Here is a 23110-nt window from a genome sequence, read left to right on the forward strand (position 1 = left end):
TCCGATCTTCTTCAGGTGTATCTTGTCGAACTTGCAAATCTGCATGGACTTTCGAACGAAATCCTTTATTTAATCCACTGGGAGTAACATGCTCTCGTTCCGTTAGTCATAATTGGGTAGAAGTCATTAATAATTTGCAATTGTATTTTAAGTGTCACCTGCACTAATAGATTGAACCTTCTTAACTTACTACTGAATTAATCAAGTACTCCATCCATTACGCCATGAAAGTTACATCAACAAAAACGCCGTAAAAAGAACACTCAACACGAGAACAGTAGTCCGAAGAGTCCAAATAATATGAATAATCCATCCTTATCTAAAAGAATTTAGAAACATATTTCGTTTTGCTTTCACATATATCTTTATTTATATGAAGTTATGTCTGTATATGTGTGTATATATTTGTATATGCGGGATTCACTCCTAAATTAATTAACTGATCATTATGAATTTTGGAACAGTTGCTATGCGTAAAAATTCCAAATATAAGCTATATATTTTAATTTAAATTTATGTAACTAATGTAGAAAGAACGTTAAAGCGCTTCATAAAAATCCAGGTACATTTGAGATTTGTTGAAAGTTAATAGTTATTGGACATCAGTTAATAAATATTTGCCTAATATCATGTTTTTTAACCTCTTTTTTTTAAATAAAAAGAGGTCACTACTTATAAAGGCCCGGAAGAACTTGTTCACATTAGACTTGTTGATGATAATACTGTAGTCAGATGGAAAGCAAATCAGCGTAACAGAGTTCCATAGGCGAGCAGTTCTAGAGAAAAGAAAATTTTGTTCATGTAATTCATGTTTAGGTTTCGGCACCGATGAAGAGTGGGGGGGGTTATTGATAGCGGTTTAAGATAGCCAGGTGTTCTTTGTGAAACAAGAGTGACCATAGATTGGAGCTAAGACGGGCACTTGCAATGAAAATAACGATGGTGCAGAGACAGGCTCGCGACTTGTCTTCTGTGGGAAAGATGTTGCAGAGAATAGAAAAGAGCATCACCCACCAGGTTATAAAGTAGGTTTTGAACTTATTTGAGGAGTGATAGGGTGCTCCAAGAAGATCCTGCCCAGATGTAGCAATATTACGTCATCCTAGGACTACGTGGTTCTTATCCAGGTAAAAGGTTGCATCGGCAGTGAGATCTCTACTGGAGCGATAGAATGATCCAACCATTTTTCCAACTACCATGGTTTGATGTATGTGCTCCATTTCAGATTAAAAAAGAAGGTCAGGCACAGAAGCTTGTCAAAACATGGTGCGTTCCCAAGACGAGAGCCGTTGGTTTAAATTGGGGCCAGATAGGGGTCTGAGTGTTGATGGTGAAAAGAGAGCAACCTGGTTTTAGATGCATTAAAACTAACCAGTCACCACTGCACTTGTATTCACTACATACTGAAGATTTGAGGATACAGAATTAAAGAGATCTTATTTTTAAAACAATTTTAGGGGACGTAATATTTAACATAGCATTTCATTTAAAAATTAAAATATATCAAATTAGACATCATTTAAACAAGATTCCCCGAATTGAAATTTCTTCTTAATCTTAAGCCTTGAATTTTATAAATTTTATGCTAGGATCAAGGTCATGCAGTGAATTTTAGTCAAAATTGGAATAAGGCTTTTACACATAAGTTTCCGAAGTTCTTGATTTTAATCTTTGAAAGAAGCATAAAAATTCGTACTGTTCTGGGAATTAATTTTACCCTTACAGTTACAGGTCGTCTTTTAATTTTAGATAATTATTTTATCATGCGGTATTCATACATTGCCTGGATATGTCAATTATCATCTTTACTTAACTTTTATCGTTTTATTACAAGTACGATGTAATGTAATCTTGTCGTTAATGTGTAGACTCTGTCGCAAGGAAACGGAAGAAAGAAATTCGTCTCGTTCTCTCAGCTTTAAACAGAAGGCATTTATTCGTGGTATTTCCAACAACGCACTGCCTCTTATTTTAAACAGTTCATTTCTCGCATCGACAGGTATTTTTAAGACGCTCTCGTCACCCACGCTTCCTGATATTTTCCAGCCATATCTCGAACACGTGATTCTCCGGCTACGTGTGTGTGTGTGTGTGTGTGTGTGTGTGTGTGTGTGTGTGTGTGTTTTATCTCTGCTTTTTCTTTCCCTTCGATGCGACGTCACATCGCACACTATCTCGGTCATTTGCATGTATATTATGCAGCTGCTGCTGTTGCTACCAGCGTCAGCAACTCCGTTACAGTAAACTATTTGTGCAAGTTCGTGGTGAAAAAAAAAAAAGCGCGCTACTTAAATTTTTCATGAGAAAGTAACACTTAATGCATTTACGTATTTTTGTTGGCAAAAAAATATTTGCTGTAAACTTATATGAACCTCCTTCTTTGGGGAGGAATTATAAATAAAACTTCAGTTATTGTTTCAAAATTTTTACGTGTCTTTTATGTCTTTTGTTTAAAATGAAAACGTCAAGTATCATGGTGCAATTGTGCTTTAAACAAAAATGTTCATTTCTAACGCACCCCTGCCATATCAAAGAACTTGCTGTGAATTTTATATATCGGGCCTTTCGACTTGTGTGATAATAAAATTTCTCAAATGCACTTGTGATATTAGGTTGTATACGGTGTTTACTTTGATCAAAATCGCCACTTCCTTCTTTTATCGGATTATTTTGATTATCGATTATCGATACTTATCGAAGACATTCATATACAAAACCTACGTAAAACACTCCCAGAAACCTCCATTATCTTCGTGTGAAATTGCATAAAAATCCTCCCAGCTGTTGTCGAGCCCATAGGGAAGAAACACTCTCTCTCTCTCCCTCTCTCTCACACACACACATATGCATACACATACACATACGCACACACATATACTCACTCTCACACAAACACACATACACACATACACCAAGTTTCTTTTATATGATAGTAGGGATCAAGACAATAAAATGTGCCCAGAAAGGCATCTTCCAGATGTGATAGAAGTATTTCATCTTAAGATGTATAAAGTTCTCATAGAACTAAATTATGACATAAGGAGTGAAGTACTTTCTGGAATGCTATAATAATCCCACCATTGTTCTAGTGACTTTAGAAACATATTTGATGTAAATCTTCCATTTCAGGTCTAGTGTGAAAGTTAGTCCCATGAGTTTATCAAAGCGTATAGTTTTCTTAGAGAAAAAAAAACCCGTTTATTTCAATTGGGGAGAAATGAGATTCCGGTCGTGATTCGTGAAACAAGTGAAGCATTGTATTAGACTCGTTAAAACTAGTAATCGGACGATTCCAATACTTATCACGATTCCAATACTTATCACGATTCCAATACAATTACCGATTTTGTTTTTAATTTCTGATTCCGAACAATTACCGATTCCGACTCCTTTTTAAATCTCTAAATATTAAGCCACGAAGTATTTTTTTTAATGATGGCGGGTCGAATTATCGTAAATACTTATGTAAATATGTGCATATATTTTCGAAATTGTAAAAAAAATAAACACTCGCAGTGGGGTGGGGGGTGGGGGGGTTATCTAGAGATTAAAGTTTGATTGGTAGTTGGAATTTTTAAATATTTGTCATTAGTACCAGCAATTGAAAATATAGCTTAAACAAAGACAAAAAATTTTTAAATAATTGTTTTATTTTTTTTATTATTTCGATACCGATTTCGATGCCCCAAAAAGTTAAGATATTTCTGATTCCGATTAATGGTCCGAACATTGGTTAAAAGTAACGGGTCACCACCCACTCCACCATTGTACCAAATGCTTCAATCGGAAGAAAGAGTCGGAAAGACATTGATCATCAATGCTCTTCGAAGTCCTTGCATCGATGTTATGCTTTTTAAACCTCCCATAACGTATTATATATATATATATATATATATGCTCCTATAATTATTTTTGTGTGTATTGATATTTATATTAAAAACCCTTTTTATATTTATTTAAAAAAAAAAGATGCAACTTTGTTATATATGGGTCATAGAATTGCATCCATCTAAAAAGATCTAGCTAATTAGCATATTCTTTTATACATTCATTTTAATTAATTCCCTATTAGTTTTTTCGGTCTTCTTATAATATGGTCATCTTTAGTTAACTATTACGTGTAATTATATTCATGCAGATATTCTACATGATTTATACTTGCGTAATATCTGCGTAAAAACGTTATAGTAGACCTCTTTTTATATATATATTTATGTATGCGTATATATATTTGTTTAGAAAAGTTTGCCTACCAAACTCCTCGGCCATTTTTTGGTCTACAGACATGAAGCTTAATATAGTATATTCGAATTCATGCAAAACTTTATATTTGGGTTTTAGCCTGGTAAAATCAGTGCAAAAGTGGGAAAATTTAAAAAAATATGGAATTTTCCAGGTCAATGTCGAACGACAGCATTCCGAATATACATGTGTAACGTAATAGTTGTTGGTTCACGTTTTAATTTTTAGCCTTGCAGCACACATTTCTTCATAGCTCGCGCACTTTCGTCAAGGGAAAAAGTAAATCGTGAGCTAAACGTTTTGGTTTCGATTCTCGGTGATGGCGCATCGGTCATTTTTTTTTTTTTTTTTTTTTTACTTTTTAAATATTACTATATATTGGGTCCAATATAATATAATAATAAATACGAAATCTGCCTTAATCAAAATATCATATTTTAGCGTATTTTACAACCGGGCAATGCCGGGCCGCCTGCTAGTGGATATATATATATATATATATACATATATATATATATATATATATATATATATATATATATATATATAAACTGAATTAAAGGAATGAATTATAAGATGGTCTACATCATGAATTTTGGAATATAACTTTTTGTCATTTATTCTCTATATTGCTCTGTCATTACATTGAGCTTCTTAAATAAGGATTGATATATATTATAAGAAAATATATTTCTGCAGAAATATATATATATATATATATATATATAGTAAGTTATGAAAATGTATATGGTAATTAAGCTAGACAGAATATTTCGCGTTAAATTTTCGTGAGAATTCAGGCATAAGCCTGACGAATTCTCACGAGATGGTAATTAAGCTACCCAGAATATTTCGCGTTTCATTCTCGTGAGAATTCGTCAGGCTTATGCCTGAATTCTCACGAGAATTTAACGCGGAATATTCTGTGTAGCTTAATTACCATATATATATTCATAACTTACTATATAGCTCTCCCTATGTATTGAGCACTGTTGAAGTAAATAGTGATAAATTTGCGCATAAAATTATATCTTCGTGTATATATATATATATATATATATATATATGTGTGTGTGTGTGCGCGCGCATGCGCACGCGCGTGTTCATATGTCAACGAATGATCTCATCATGTCATTTGAAAGATCATTGATGAAGGTAAGTGTTATGGTGTTAAATGTTAATAAAACGAAACGAACACAGGACTTTTAGAAACAAACACGTATTCACATATATTACAGGCAGAGCGGGTTGAGCAATACCATTCCTCCACTGTTGGGAGTTTGCATACGACCTCCTTCGCCACGTACCAATCTCTGACTGCTGGGTACCGGTACTCGTTACGGGAAGTGAAGTTATGAGATAGTCCATTAATCCCATGGAGAGGTGTCTCCAACAAGAGAAGAGAGTAAAGACTAAAATTGATGCTTGAGGCACGCTGCAATTGATACTACGTACTTGGAACTGCTGTCCATTAACAACTACTTTTATAAATCTATCAGAGAGAAAGTATTTGACAATTGAAAGGACATTTCCAGATATCTGATAACTTACAAGCTAATGAAACAAATCTTTTTGCCAAACCCTATCTCTAACATTCTATATATCAAGAGCTATTTCCTTAGAAATAAATCCACTTTCAAGATAATCGCTGGTATGTATTATGTGATTATAGAGCGTGTCAGCCGTTGATCTTGCAAGAGAAAATCCATAAGGTTTGTAATTAAGTAAATAATTTTTTTTTACAAATGTGGATGGCAATTTCTTGATTTATCACAGATTCAAACAACTGGAACAATTCATGACGAACTTCTTGAACTTCATCGAAAGGTATAAATTTGCGACCTTTAATAAAATGCTGGAATGATCGGAATAAACCATAGATGGAAATATGTCTGCATTATAAAGTGGATACGGTACAACTTCCGCGCGCGTTGTCTAATTATTTCAACACGGCACATGTAAGTTTTCGTGGAACAAGTAATATATAAATATGCTCGTGTGCCTAAATCAAAACGTAGATTCCATGAACAAAGCTTCTTTTTTTAGAACTGCACGCCTGTGGAAATCTGTTCCGTCTGCATGCTTCCCTCCTGACTACAACTTGGATGTCTTCAAGTCCATCGTAAACAAATTCCTGATGAACCGCCCCCTTAAGCAGACACTTTAAATATCCACACTAACGTACTGTACTTACAATAACCCTTATCCCTGAGTGGCTTCCGGGCCTTGATAAGTGGTGACCACCTTGTAAAAAAAAATATATATATGGTCCTGGATATTACCTTAAACTCTCTCCGATGGTGAGGCCCCAGCTTGCGGGCTTTGAGGAGTGTTTAGCCACTCCTTAATTGCCATTGCCCCCAGGTCCACTCTGGCCCGGAGTAGTAGTACCTGTTAGGGTCCCAACTATGGGTTAAATATAAATTGACTTGAAAAAAAAATTATAAATATATCCTATTAAAATATTTTTCTTCAAAATCACTGGATTTGGCATTAAATAACCTAAAAAGAGTTTATGTTCCGTAAAACAAACAAAAAAAAAAAAAAAATATATATATATATATATATATATATATGCGTTCGTATGTAGGCGGAATATATCTATCTAATCAAAGCAATCCAAGTTGATGATAGGGAACATGCAGAGGAAGAGGGAAGATGTTGGCTTTTTTATGGTTTGCATTGTGATGAGTGACCTAATTTTGTTACCAAAATGAGAAAGATTGTCTGTCACATTCCATTTATGTTTATTTTATTTTATATTAGCATATGTATTTTATACAAGCATACATACATTACGGTGTGTGTGTGTGTGTGTGTGTGTGTGTGTGTGTGTGTGTGTGTGTGTGTGTGTGTGTGTGTGTACAGTAAGTAGTAATGGATTCGTAGAGTAAAGCATTACTATCTGTAAACCTGAGGTTTCTCGGGAACTTGTAATTTAAGCAAATATTAAAATATAATTAATTTTACTTTCGTGATGTATCGAATCCTTTAGTGATAAGATAGCTTATTAGTGTACTAGCGATCGAAATACTTACCATGCATAGTCACATTGCGCAGCCATAATACAACGAAATACTGTCTGCGGATGATATCTCTACACTTCTTTCTCTATCTCTTTCTCTATATATAGTTCAGAAATTTCAAGTTTACAGTATGGAGAATTTTTGAAACTTAAAAAGGATATATATATATATATATATATATATATATATATATATATATATATATATATATATATATATATATATATAAGACAATCCTAACGAGATCAAAATGCTCAATATTCGATAGAGAGCATCTGTACATGAAGGAAGTTGGAATTTTGCAAATTAGAATTTGCAGCATTTATTATTCGAAACAAGAGGTAAGGATGAAAATTGATACCCTGTATATTAAATTTCGAGTCTGTAGACTAAAAATTAACAGAGTTATTGCGTAGGGAAATGTACACAGACAGACACACACACACACACACACACAGACACGTTCATTTTTATAGATATACTAGCATGGGTGCCCGACGTTGCCCGGGTGTTTGGAGGTGTATGCTAAGCAAAAAAAACAAAAAAACAAACGGTCAATTTTTTTAACTTTGACCCTTATTATGACCCCTTATCATTTATTGTTTTGGGCTCGAATCAAGTTATTAAGTTAGATCCATGTCCAACAAACCTATATCTAAAATTTCAAGTGTTTACACCCAAAATTATCGGAGGAGTTTGGTAGAGTTCTCAAAGGTCAAATCGTTGAACTTTGACCCCTTAACCGCAAAATTTCTGGCTGAAAACCAAGCACATGTATTTTCCCAAATGTCAGTACCCTGTATATCAAATTTCGAGTCTATAGACTAAAAATTGACAGAGTTATTGCGTACGGAAATGTACACAGACAGACAGACAAACAGACACGTTCACTTATATATATTCTCCAAAACCTCTGACCTTGATGGAGGGGAGACAAAAACTTGCTGCTATGATTTCAAATGATCTAAAATAACAGCAAAGGGAGACTTGATTCCAAATATTTCTCATGTTATATCTCTCCTCTTTTGAAACTAGGGCACGATTATGAATATATCCAATATTATGAATATCTGTTTACGTTGAATTACTTGTCTACGTTGGGTTTCTCATCATAAATTCTCTAACTTTCTGTACTATACGTCAAATCTACTGGAATGTGCTTCCTTTAAATTATAATACGAACAATTACAAATAACTTTGTTTAATTAGTGAAGCTTTTCATTATACTAATTATTGATTACTTATCATTATATAGCATCGATAATTAAAAATGTAGTTAACTTTAAAAACAAAAAGAAAAGAAGGCATAGCGTAAATCAGCAACAGAGATGGTGTCTTTTAAACATTTAGTCGTTTTTGTTGTTGATGTTTTAAACTATCAGGCTTTCTCTCCCTCTCTTTTTATCATTAAATAAAGAAAACAAAACTAATCGAAGATAAAAGAAAGACGGAAGCAAATGATAAGGAAACTCTCTCTTCCTGTGTTCTGTTTTTTTTTAACAACAACAACAACAACAATAACGACAACAACAATAATAATAATTAATGAATGAATGAAAAACTACAGAACTATCAGAAACTGAATAAGGAAGATTCCTAGATTGTGGAATAAGAAAACTCCCACCGTGCCAATAATCATAGGTGCACTTGGCTCAATTCCTGATGATCTTATGAAGCAGTTGAACTTCTTGGAAATCAAATACATCACTGTACTCCAGAAGTCTGTTCTGCTTGGCTCAGTAAGCATCCTACGCCAGGTGCTTCCCATCTAATTAACTCTTTGACTATCCTCATTTGCTTTGGTGTAAAATCCAGCTATTTAGGAAAATAATCCGGTGTAAAACATCACAGCACTGTGAAGTGAATAATAATAATAATAATAATAATAATAATAATAATAATAATAATAGTCGTAAATCACAAAGGAGAATAAAAGGAGGTGAGTAGGGAAAGCACTAACCAGACCTCTACAGTTTGAATGCTAGAGTGCTAGACTTTTAGGGGACTTATTACCATCTAAATTTCAGTGAAAACTAATATTCGTTGTCAGCGAAAAAAATCAATGGTAAACGGCTACCGAAATAACGCAAAGTCATTTGCAAAGATTATAGAAAAAAATAGAGAGTACTGGGAAGACTTGTTGTGACTCAGATTCCAGAAACATCTGGGAGTAATTGCTGGTACTGACGTGTGCGAGAAATTCTACTTAGTAATAATGTTTACGTACGTGTGTCACGGTTTTCAGATTATAAAATATTGGATCGGGAGATTGTATTTATTATAAAAGAGGATGAAAGGTGGTAACATACTACGAACATAGAAATTATATATAGATTCGCTAATTTAATGTTCGTAGTATGTTGTCACTTTATGTCCTTTTTTTTTACGATATCCCGATTATCGAAGACCAAATGTAAAAAAAATAAAAAATAAAAAAATTAAAATGATGTCGTTTTGGGTCCGTACGTGAAACTAAAATATACATTCTTGGTCTTCATGCTAGGATTCAAGCGTAGTATCTGTTCTGCTTAACCAGATTACTTAGATAAATACTTTTACAGTTTTAACAAATTGACCACAATAATATCACGGGGTTTCCACTCACGTTGAACTTCCACAGAATGCCCATCAGCAATGAACATGATATGAAAGATGTCGCTGTGGGATTTCCACAAGTTCCGCTAGTAGTGATAAATATAAGAAAGTAACATTCACGTGTCTATTTTAAAAGCAGAAAAAATTCATTTCTTTCTTTATTATTATTATTATTATTATTATTATTATTATTATTATTATTATTATCAATTATTAATGATATTAACCTACACATTGTTAGTTAATGAGAATTAAATTTGCATGCAAGATTATTGAAGCCGGGCACACGTACGTTCACTTTTATTATATAGTTGTTTCCCTATCAAATTAAATAAACTTTAAAATGATAATTTGACATTAAGTATTTACTAAATAAAATAAAAATTTATTTGTGTGTAATGTAATCGATTTATCTCTGTTATAATTAAATGATACTAAAGTTTGAGTTTATATATATATATATATATATATATATATATATATATATATACGGCATAATCGCGTTGAGCCTGGTTAGAACCAGATAGGTGACCATTTGAGAATTCTTACGCGCTGTATGTCCTCTCCGCTTATCTCGGTATTTGTTCCCAGTTTCCCTGTACTTCACTTGCGACTGGTATGTTGACTCAGGAGAGGTGTGGTTGGAGATTGCGCACCTCCTGCCACACAAATTTCACGCGCAAGCAACCCTTCCTGCTTTATATTACAGTAGAAAATGCGAGCATGAAAAGTAATATGGTTAAGCTTAAACATGGAAAAGTAAAGGACTATTTGTTAAAACTGGAAAAGAAAAGGACAGGCTATTCTAGTAAAAAATATAATAAATTTATAACTTAAAATATTGCAGCATTAAGAAATGATTATATAATGTTAAATTGAATTTTAAAAAAATCTTAATGCTGCAATATTTTAAGTTATAAATTTATTATATTTTTACTAAAATATGTTGTCCTTTTCTTTTCCAGTTTTAACAACTAGTCCTTTACTTTTCCATGTTTAAGCTTAACCATATTACTTTTCATGCTCGCATTTTTCTATTGTAATCCATGATTTTTTCAAGCTTCTAATAAATTCACTTGTCCTTCGTTTAATTTCAGTTTGTTTTTATTTTCTTTGCCCCCATAAACACATATATAATAACAATGTACGCCACTCGTCTGTTTTCTATAAAATCCCCCCAATTATCTTCCTTTCATACTTTCATTCTCTGTTTCACTTGTTACTTCTCTTTTCGAGACAACAGTGAATTAGTAGCAACAGTAATCGCTGAGGCGACGTGGTTGCCATGGAAATCAGTCATAAAAAGCGTCGCTCACCTCCTTACATATTTTCACAATTTTGAACACCAGAAAATTCATCATAACTTTTGTTTTACTGAACGAAAATGAAAAATTTTTTTCACAATATAGCTGAGAATGTGATCTATGAACTGTAATAATTGTTTGAAATTTTGTCGAAAAATGAGTGACCGGTGAAGCTTTAAAGTAGTTCTAAATGACTAAAACTGCCACTTAACAATATATTTAAACACGGTAGTGTTTGAATAATTATATATATAAATGTGTGTGTGTGTGTGTGTGTGTGTGTGTGTGTGTGTGTGTGTGTGTGTGTGTAATTATGCCTTTATAATATTACATTATATTTCATTTTTTTTATTATTGTTTTTTTTTTAACTCTAGGGACCACTCGGAAAATCGGGTATTAATGGACTTCCTGGAACGGACGGTGAGAAGGTGAGTTTTTCGATTCATTACATATCTTTTTGTGTATACTTATCTGTTGGAACGATGACGATATAGACAAAAACTGCTTTTCTAGAGCTGAGGAGGAGGGCTTTATATTATGTATGTTTTTTTTTTTACTTAACAAACATTTTTTTTTAATAAGGAATTCTTAACGAGCCAGCGTATACGTACACGCATATGAATATTAAATCTAATGCTTACACCCACAGACGCATGCATATATACGTATTTAAAAATTCTTTTAAAATACAGTGTGTGTGTGTGTGTGTGTGTGTGTGTGTGTGTGTGTACACACATTTCTACACCTCTAGACACTAGTGTTCCATGCTTTCGGAATCATCAGTGAAGGAAATCACTGATCGGAAGATTCGAATCCAGCTCCAAAGTCACCTCTGACTCCATTTGATAACAACTACCACGAGAATTAAAGGCAATTTAACAACTATAAATACCAATTATAGGCACAACAGTAAACAGTTTATAGTGTCCAAACTAGTAAATATCGTGATTGTTGCATAACGCTAAATGACTGCTTATACACTTGTGCCCGATATTATTCATACCCCTCGGATCTTTGAGATTTCTATAAGAATATTGCTCAAACCAGAAGGTAGACAATATTAAAGGGATTTCAAACAATAAATCAAGCATAAGCATTTAATTTAAACTCAACAAATAAATAAATTATGCAAGTTTGAAACATTATACAAAGAAAAACAATAATGGCACTAGTTCAAAATTATTCATACCTCTCTTACTAATAGTCAATAGCATGCCCTTTATTCTTAATAACTGTCTGTAACCGTTTTGGATATTTATCAACAAGGTTTTTACAAGCATCAACACTGATTTTTGACCATTCTTCAATGCAGTAGTTCTCCAAATCCCTCAAATTTCTAGGTTTCCGCTTTTTAACCTCAGTTTTCAATATGTGCCAGAGGTTTTCGATAGGGTTCAGGTCGGGACTCTGGCTAGGCCATTCCAAAACATTAATTTGATTATCCTCAAACCATTTCTTGACTATTTTGGCAGTATGTTTTGGATCATTATCCTGTTGAAGGACCCAGTTTGGTCCTAAATGGAGCTTCTCCGCATCCTGTCTAATGTTTTTCTGGAGTATCTCCAAATATTGCTCCTTCTTCATGGTTCCATCTATCTTGACCAAACTACCTGGACCACTAGCCGAAAAGGAGCCCCAAAACATTAGGCTACCACCACCATGTTTCACCGTGGGTATGGTGTTCTTTGGGTTGTAAGCTTCTCCTTTCTTCCTCCAAACGTAAGAAGCATCCATATGGCCAAACAATTCAATTTTTGTTTCGTCAGTCCACAAAATACTTGAGAAAACGGACTCTGGAGAATTCACATGGGTCCTAGCAAACTTTAGACGTGCTGCAAGGTGTTTTCCGGTGTGCAATGGAGTCCTTCTTGGTCTTCTTCCTTTCAGACCATTTTCATGCAGAGTCCTTTGCAATGTTTGCCTTGATATTTTTATGTCAGAAGACTCCAGATTTTCTAAAATGTCCTTAGTAGTGGTGGTTGAATTTGCATTAACACTTCTTACAATATTCCTGATGGCTCTAGCAGACAGTTTCCTTTTCCTTTCTCTACCAATCAAGTTGTTTGTTGTGTGGTGGCTCTGGAATTTTTTGATGATGCTCTGTACTGTTGCTGTAGGGACCTCAAATTTCTTGGAAATTGACTTGTAACCTAAACCATCCTTATGTGAATTCACAATTTTAGTCCTAAAATCATTACTAAGCTCTTTTTTCTTCCCCATTCTAATAATTTTTATTCTTTTATTGGTTTTCAGTTGATATCATTTTAATTTCTGAAAAATGCAAAAAACGAAATGAAATTAATCAAAGGTTGTTTAAAAGCATTCAAAATAAGAATCAAACAGGAAACAAACAGTCAGAAACTCGATTAATACTGAAAAAATAAGGGGGTATGATTATTTTTGAACATTGCAGATTTTATAAATAGCTGTATATTTCTTTTATTACAAGTATCCCGAGATTTTAAAATGACGAAAATGATCAGAAGAGGTTTATTAAGAATATGTATCAATATGGACGTAAACAATAAATTCTTACAAAGTTACACCTAATAAACTCGATTTTCAAGGGGGGTATGAATAATATCGGGCACAAGTGTATATATATATAGATGACTGCTTATATATATATATATATATATATATATAGATGACTGCTTATATATATATATATATATATATATAGATGACTGCTTATATATATATATTATATATAGATGACTACTTATATATATATATAGATATCTGCTTATATATATATATATAGATGACTGCTTATATATATATATATATATATATATGACTGCTTATATATATATATATATATATATATATATATAGATGACTGCTTATATATATAGATGATTGCTTATATATATATATATAGATGACTGCTTATATATAGATGACTGCTTATATATATAGACGACTGCTTATATATATATATATAGATGACTGCTTATATATATATATACATAGATGACTGCTTATATATATTGCTTATATATATATAGATGACTGCTTATATATATAGATAGATGACTGCTTATATATATATAGATGACTGCTTATATATATATATATAGATGACTGCTTATATATATATAGATGACTGCTTATATATATATAGATGACTGCTTATATATATATATAGATGACTGCTTATATATATATATAGATGACTGCTTATATATATATAGATGACTGCTTATATATATATATAGATGACTGCTTATATATATATATATAGATGACTGCTTATATATATATATATAGATGACTGCTTATATATATATATAGATGACTGCTTATATATATATATAGATGACTGCTTATATATATATATAGATGACTGCTTATATATATAGATGACTGCTTATATATATATATATATATATATATATAGATGACTGCTTGTATATATAAATGACTGCTTATATATATATATGTGACTGCTTATATATATATATAGATAGAGGGAGAGATGACTGCTTATATATATATATATATATAGATGACTGCTTATATTTATATAGATGACTGCTTATATATATACGTATAGATGACTGCTTGTATATATATATATATATAGATTGAGAGAGAGATGACTGCTTATATATATATATATATATATATATATATAGATGACTGCTTATATATATATAGATGACTGCTTATATATATATAGATGACTGCTTATATATATATATAGATTACTGCTTATATATATATACAGATGACTGCTTTTATATATACATAGATGATTGCTTATATATATATATAGATTACTGCTTATATATATATATAGATTACTGCTTATATATATATAGAGAGAGAGATGACTGCTTATATATGTATATATATAGATGACTGCTTATATATGTATATATATATAGACGACTGCTTATATATGTATATATATAGACGACTGCTTATATATATAAAGATGACTACTTATATATATATATAAAGATGACTGCTTATATATATATAGATGACTGCCTATATATATATATAGATGACTGCTTATATATATAGATGACTGCTTATATATATAGATGATCGCTTATATATAATATAGATGGCTGCTTATATATATAGATGACTGCTTATATATATATAGATGACTGCTTATATATATAGATGACTGCTTATATATATATATATATATATATAGATGACTGTTTATATATATATATAGATGACTGCTTATATATAGAGAGAGAGAGTGAGAGAGAGATATGACTGCTTATATATATATGACTGCTTATATATATATATGACTGCTTATATATATATAGATGACTGCTTATATATATAGATGACTGCTTATATATATAGATGACTGCTTATATATATAGAGAGAGATGACTGCTTATATATATAGATGACTGCTTATTTATATAGATAGATGTCTGCTTATATATAGATGACTGCTTATAGATATAGATGACTGCTTATATATATATACATAGATGACTGCTTATATATATGTATAGATATATGACTGCTTATATATATATAGATGACTGCTTATATATATATAGATGACTGTTTATATATATATATATATATAGATGAATGTTTATATATATATATATATATATAGATGACTGTTTATATATATATATATATGACTGATTATTTATATATATAGATGACTGATTATATATATGCATAGATGACTGCTTATATATGTATAGATGACTGCTTATACATATATAGATGACTGCTTATATATATATATATGACTGCTTATACACATATATATATGACTGCTTATACATATATATATATATAGATGACTGCTTATACATATATATATAGATGACTTCTTATACATATATATATAGATGACTGCTTATATATATATAGAGATGACTGCTTATATATATAGAGAGATGACTGCTTATATATATATAGAGAGATGACTGCTTATATATATATAGAGATGACTGCTTATATATATATATAGAGATGACTGCTTATATATATAGATGACTGCTTATATATATATAGATGACTGCTTATATATATATATATATATATAGATGATAGCTTATATTTCTATATATAGATGACTTCTTATATATATATATTTATAGATGACTGCTTATATATATATATATGTATATATAGATGACTGTTTATATATATATATATATATATATATATATATATATATATATATATATATATATAGTTACCTTACATCAATATACCGACAATCTACATTTAAGGAATTGTATACACGCTGGGATTCATTTTGCCTTCCCCCCAAAAAAACGTAAGATCAATTTAATTTGGGCCCTAACACATCCTGCCCGTATAAAATTGGATGAGGAATTTAAAATAATCACTGATACCCTTATCCAGGAATGGATACCCTCTGGATGTTGTTAGATCAGTTATGCAAAGAAAAATAATTGAGTTTTCTGAAACTAAAATTCAAATAGTGATTAAATGTCCAATATATCTACGTTTATTGTGGTTAGGAACAGTAAGTGGGAAATTTGCCAAGCAAATCAGCTCAAAGGTACAAAAATTTTATTTTGCTTCAAATGTGCGTGTTATGTTCTCTCCGAGAACCTTATTGCCATTCTCTCGAAAAGATGTTCTACCCCCCCCCATCATAATATTAACAGTTTTTAAGTAGTTGCGGTGCTAACTATGCGGGTTGAACGAAATTGAGATCGGATGGAAGAGTCCAACAGCGCCTACCTACCAAAATCAGAAATATGATATACTGAGCAACAGATGTACTTGGCAACACACTGACCCTCTCATTAAAAACCTGTCATGTGCGGTGAACTTTTCAATCCTGAGTCGTGTTCACTCAATATTCCATTTGAAGATCTTGGAGAGTGTTCACGTTCGGTTGAGGTTTCTCTCTGTAAACAGAGGGAATATCTATTAGGTGTGAACGTGATAAGTCTCTAGGATTTTCGATATATATATACATATATATATATATAGAGAGAGAGAGAGATAGATAGATAGATAGATATAGATATAAAATTTTAATCATTCAATAAATTAAATATGTATGTCGTGAAATTCTGAAGTATGTATGTATATATATATATATATATATATATATATATAACTACTTCATTTACACACATAAAATTAATAGACGAAAGTATAGATTTATGCGTAAACTTTAAGTATTTACTTCAAAAGTGCTAAGCACGTAAGTAGAGCTAGTTAGTAATTTATAAAATATATATGGCGATTAAGCTACACTGAATATTCGGTGTTTCATCCACTCTAGGATTCCTCAGGCTTATGCGCGAATTCTGTGGTTGTTTATCGTTTTTATATGGTCCTCTTCTATTGAGGATTTAGTTATCAAATCAGCTTTCTAGTATCCACCGCGCCCCTTCCTATCAGCCAATCGGCATGCATTTTATCGGACAAAGGATCTGTTTTAAAACTAGATTAGTGTTTTTTTTATTGTTAGTTTATATATAAATACATATATATGTGTACATACATATATGCACATACATATATATATATATATATATATACATATATGTATGATCGTTTATGTATATTCATATTTATTTTATTTATTTATTTATTTTCTATTGTTTTTGTTAGTTTTAAAACTATTTTGTATCGCTATCCTAGAGTAAATTTTATTTTGTGAACACAGTTATTTGCTATTTCTCTTCTACAGTTTAATAGATGTTGGGGTTCTTTAAAGTACAGGATAGCAAATATATATATATATATATATATATATATATATATATATCTATATATATATATATATGATTCTCTTTTATTCCTCTATAATTTTATCTGTTCATATTTGACTTTTAATTGAAGTATCCTGGTGTTCACCTCAATTTAAAATTGTTTCTGTGCTACGAAATAAGGGCTGTTAATCAACAGTTGTTGAAGTTTTTACATGTTGAAATAAATGAATGGTAAGCTGAATAATGTCCTCGATTTTTTAATATAGTATTTTGTCATCTATTTGTTGAGATGCTCTGTAGTTAAATTTAACATACATCGAACTTCATAAATAAAATGGTCGGTATAAAAAAAGAGTGAAATATAATTTTAAAAAAGCATATTTTTCCATAAACACACATATATACGACATTTTACGTATTTATTTATTTATTTTGCATATATACGACATTTTACGTATTTATTTATTTATTTATTTATTTATTTATTTTGCTGGGGCTATTGATTGCGCGGATTTACTAACCCAAGCAATTATTTAGCGATTGTTTAGCGATTGTTTAGCAATTATTTAGCGATTGTTTAGCAATTATTTAGCGATTGTTTAGCAATTATTTAGCGATTGTTTAGCAATTATTTAGCGATTGTTTAGCAATTATTTAGCGATTGTTTAGCAATTATTTAGCGATTGCTTAGTAATTATTTAGCGATTATTTAGTAATTATTTAGGGATTGTTTAGCAATTATTTAGCGATTGTTTAGCAATTATTTAGCGATTGTTTAGCAATTATTTAGCGATTGTTTAGCAATTATTTAGCGATTGTTTAGCAATTATTTAACGATTGCTTAGTAATTATTTAGCGATTATTTAGTAATTATTTAGGGATTGTTTAGCAATTATTTAGCGCTTGTTTAGCAATTATTTCACGATTATTTAGCGATTGTTTAGCGATTATTTAGCGATTATCTGCCGACAGTTTTTCTACTCTGTAAGCTTCTTTCCTCAGCCTTTGGAATTTCATTCTTGCTCACTGTTTTTTTTTTCTGTCGTACCCACATGCAGAAATTTAAATGTAATTAAAACAGAAAAAAAATCTTGCTTCCCAACTTCTCACCCAGGTTGCCTTTATACACCTGGTTTCTATGGCAATAGCCAAAAGTAATTAAGCTTGTTTGAGGGGAATAGATTTTTTTTAAGCATGTAATTAAATAAAAAAATTTAATTGAATTTTTACTAAATGCTATTCCATTCAATTCGCAGATGTGGTTTACATATCTGCTTTAATAAATGTAAGCATATATTTACAAAACGTAATAAGAAATGTATTGATGTCTTATGCTCATCAAATTGTCAAGCGTCTAAGTAAAGAAATAAAAAAATAAAAGGCCATTTTGTAGTATAGACAGCAAAACGAAAAATCGTAGAAAAATAAACAAATATATAACAAACTTGCAAAACTTACTCTTCTACCTACTTAAAAAAGTTTTTTTTTTGTGTGTATTTTAACATATTTGTAAGTGTTTATTAATTCGAAACACAGGTAGCATAAGGAGTCTTAAGTTAAAACGAAAACAAAGTAGCTGACATAATAAGGTCATCTAGGAGTCTCGATAATCACATAAAAATAGAAAATTATACAAAATAATGGTAGAGACCTGCCTAATCAATAGGGTTAGGACAACAGCATATTCTTTTCATTTTTTTGACTCTTGAGTATATGTCCGACATAGACATAATTAACCGAGAACAATATAAACATATAAGATATCAATTAAACCAAGGAAAAGAATATGCTGTTGTCATAGCCCTATCAATAAATGTTCTGCGAAAATGTAATGTTCTACCAGTACCGATGTATAAATAGGATAGAATGTGTGCTACTTATTTTTTGCGTCACGCTTACATCCGAGTGACTGTCGTTTAATTGTTATGTAGTTCCATTTCTTGTAATAAATAATAATAAATAATTTTACCAAGATTTCTTCAAAAGTTTTAGTTTCGGTTTTGATTATAGTTGATGGTACTCAAGTAATTTAATTTCTTTATAAACAATTTTATTAAGACCCCTTCAATTTTGGTTTCGGTTTCGATTATAGTAGATGGCACTGAAGTCATCTATGTTTTTATAAATAATTTTACCAAGAATTCTCCGTAGGTTTCGGCTTCGATTCAAGCTAATCCACCAAAGTCATATATATATATATATATATATATATATATATATATATATATATATATATATATATGTGTGTGTGTGTGTGTGTGTGTGTGTGTGTGTGTACTAGCAGAAGTACGCATCGTTCTCTGGGTTCAAAAACAGCCTACAGAAAATGGACTGTGATTGATGAAAGTATGAGGTTATGAAAAGGAGGGGTTTGTAAAGAGATAGGTTTTGATATTCGAAAATTTTACCCTAAGTAAAATATGATGAAAGTAAAGATAATTTTCGTGAAAATATATTTTTATATCTACTTTGTTTCCATTCGTAGCCGAGAGTGACCAACAAAATGATGTTTCCTTACAAAGAGAAAATGTTATATATATAATAATATAAATATACAAGAAATAAATGTTACCATAGTCAATAAAATTTACTTTTACGGTAGAAAATTCATTGGTTTGTATTTTAAGTAGTTTGTAAAAAATTTTTTTTTTTTTTAATTCACCGGTTTTAAAAAAAATCAAAATGGCAGCGACTTTGAAATGGAGAGTCCCATTTTCAATTTGAAGGAGGGGCACTTGAGCATTCTGTGTTCAAAATTAAAGAGAGTTCCGTCAACGTAAGGAATATTTATGAACATATTTTAATGTTTTCCGTTATTTTGTGCTTGAGGAATATTCAAATATGGCATGTGTAGTTTATATAAAAATTCATTTAAGTAGTTATCGCCTCAAATTTCGTTTTAATTCCGGGTCGCTTAAATTATTTCAAGTAAAGAGCATTAAAAACTATTTCAAAACAAAAAAAAAAACATGAACTGAACTTTTATTGACTATGGTAACATTTATTTCTTGTATATTTATTTTTTCGGGTAGTCGGTTGTTGGCTTTTTTGCTAAACACTCTTACTAAATAATATCGACGAAATATCGAAAAACAAAGAAACAAAACCAGTTTTGAAAAATAATGAAGCTTTACTTACTTTAGTAAAATAATCCGAAACAGCAAAATGGGATATTAAAAAAGTAAACACGTAATTACTTTAGTTTTTTAAAGCAAAGAATCGATATAATATGAATAAGAAGAAAATGGCGCCCTTTCCAAGCAGAACAAGTTCGTTTCAGTTTTACAGTATTAAACAGTGTAGTATTGCGCCGTCGGATTCAGGGTTGTACTATTGTAATGTAACTAACACGCAGAAAGGGTTGTAATCAACTAAATTCCTTCTAGTACACTGACGAAAACACTTAAACAGATATATAAATAAAGTGAGCAAGATGTTTTCCTTCTTTTGACACGATAACAAGTAACGTTCTTATATTTTTTTATTTATCTATTTATCTATTTTCGAAAGAGTGACACGTGTATTTTTTTGTTTTTGGCTTTCACATTCATAAGAACGTGAATTTATGAGGTGATTATATGATTCAACTCAAAAAAATAAATAAAAGCTAATGTGAATTAAGATTAAAGTTAAGGTGTGATTGTGGGCCCACGCCCCTTTAAAAACCTTGTTAAACTTTGTAACATATTTACATTCTATGGAGGTCAGACGCGGACGAACACCCAATAGTTTTATTATACTATATTTCTTCAAACTGAAACATAATTATCAAAGTATACTTACGAAAATAGATATGAATAGTCCTTGTTAAAGTGTGTGCCATATTTCCATCGAGTACAGGCGTGGACGCAGACCCCACAATTACATTATACCATCCCTATTTAAGTTGAAACATACTTATCAAAGTATTCTTATGTACATCTATATCAAAACCCCTTGTAAACGTTTTTTTTTTTTCATTTTTATTCCCATACTTTGGGAGTCAGGCGCGAACGCAGACCCCACAATTTTTATGGCTCACCGTTCTGCCAGATCAAACATACCCATTCCGGATCCTGGATACATCTTCTATCATTATATGTAATCAGTTTTTTAAAAAAGTAAACTATATAGGAGCCTATTCATTACCAGACACAAACACACGCAGACGTTCAGCTTTATATATATATATATATATATATATATATAAATGTGTGTATATATGTGTGTACATATGTGTATATATATACATATACGTGTATATGTACATATGCGTAAATATATATACATATACGTGTATATATATATACATATACGTGTATATATATACATATGAGGAAAATAATGGAAATAGTATTCCGACAAAATAGAGAAATAAAAAGGAACAAACCGTAATATGTGTTCCTCAACGTTTCGTCTTTATTTCGTCTGGATGGTGTCATTCATCCAGAGGAAGTCTCGAAATAAAGACGAAACATTGATAAACACATAATACGGTTTGTTCCTTTTTATTTCTCTATATATACATGTATGTGTATATATATACAGATATGTATATATATATATATATATATACAGATATGTGTATATATATACAAATATGTATATATATACAGATATGTATATATATACATATATGTGTATATATACATATATGTGTATATATACATATATGTGTATATATGCAGATATGTGTATATATATATACATATATGTGTATATATACATAGATAAACATATATGTGTGTATATATACATATATGTGTATATATACATATATGTGTATATATGCAGATATGTGTATATATACATATATGTGTATATATACATAGATAAACATATATATGTATATATACGTATAAATGTATATATAGATACATATGTATATATTTACATATATATGTATATATCTACATACATATGTGTATATATAGATATATATGTGTATATATAGATATATATGTGTATATATAGATATATATGTATATATATAGATATATATGTATATATATAGATATATACGTATATATGTATAGATACATACGTATATATATATATATATAGATATATATATGTATATATATAGATATATATGTATATATATATAGATATATACGTATATATGTATAGATACATACGTATATATATAGATATATATGTATATACATAGATATATATGTATATATAGATATATATATGTATATATATAGATATATATGTATATATATAGATATATATGTATTTATATATACATATTCA

General features: G+C 30.4%; 1 protein-coding gene across 5 annotated transcripts in view; it reads left to right on the forward strand.

Moving 5' to 3' along the window:
- LOC145296782 (uncharacterized) overlaps nucleotides 1-23110 on the forward strand; it is an 823821-nt gene that overhangs the window by 596192 nt on the left and 204519 nt on the right. For all 5 annotated transcript variants that reach the window (XM_080142846.1, XM_080142847.1, XM_080142845.1 and 2 more), the window contains one exon: nucleotides 11543-11596. In XM_080142846.1, coding sequence (XP_079998972.1) covers nucleotides 11543-11596 — 54 coding nt within the window. The remainder of the gene's footprint in view (nucleotides 1-11542; nucleotides 11597-23110) is intronic.

The sequence above is a fragment of the Euprymna scolopes genome, chromosome 17 (genome assembly GCF_053919585.1).
Source record: "Euprymna scolopes isolate OS-2025 chromosome 17, ASM5391958v1, whole genome shotgun sequence".
In the NCBI taxonomy this organism is placed as follows: domain Eukaryota; kingdom Metazoa; phylum Mollusca; class Cephalopoda; order Sepiida; family Sepiolidae; genus Euprymna; species Euprymna scolopes.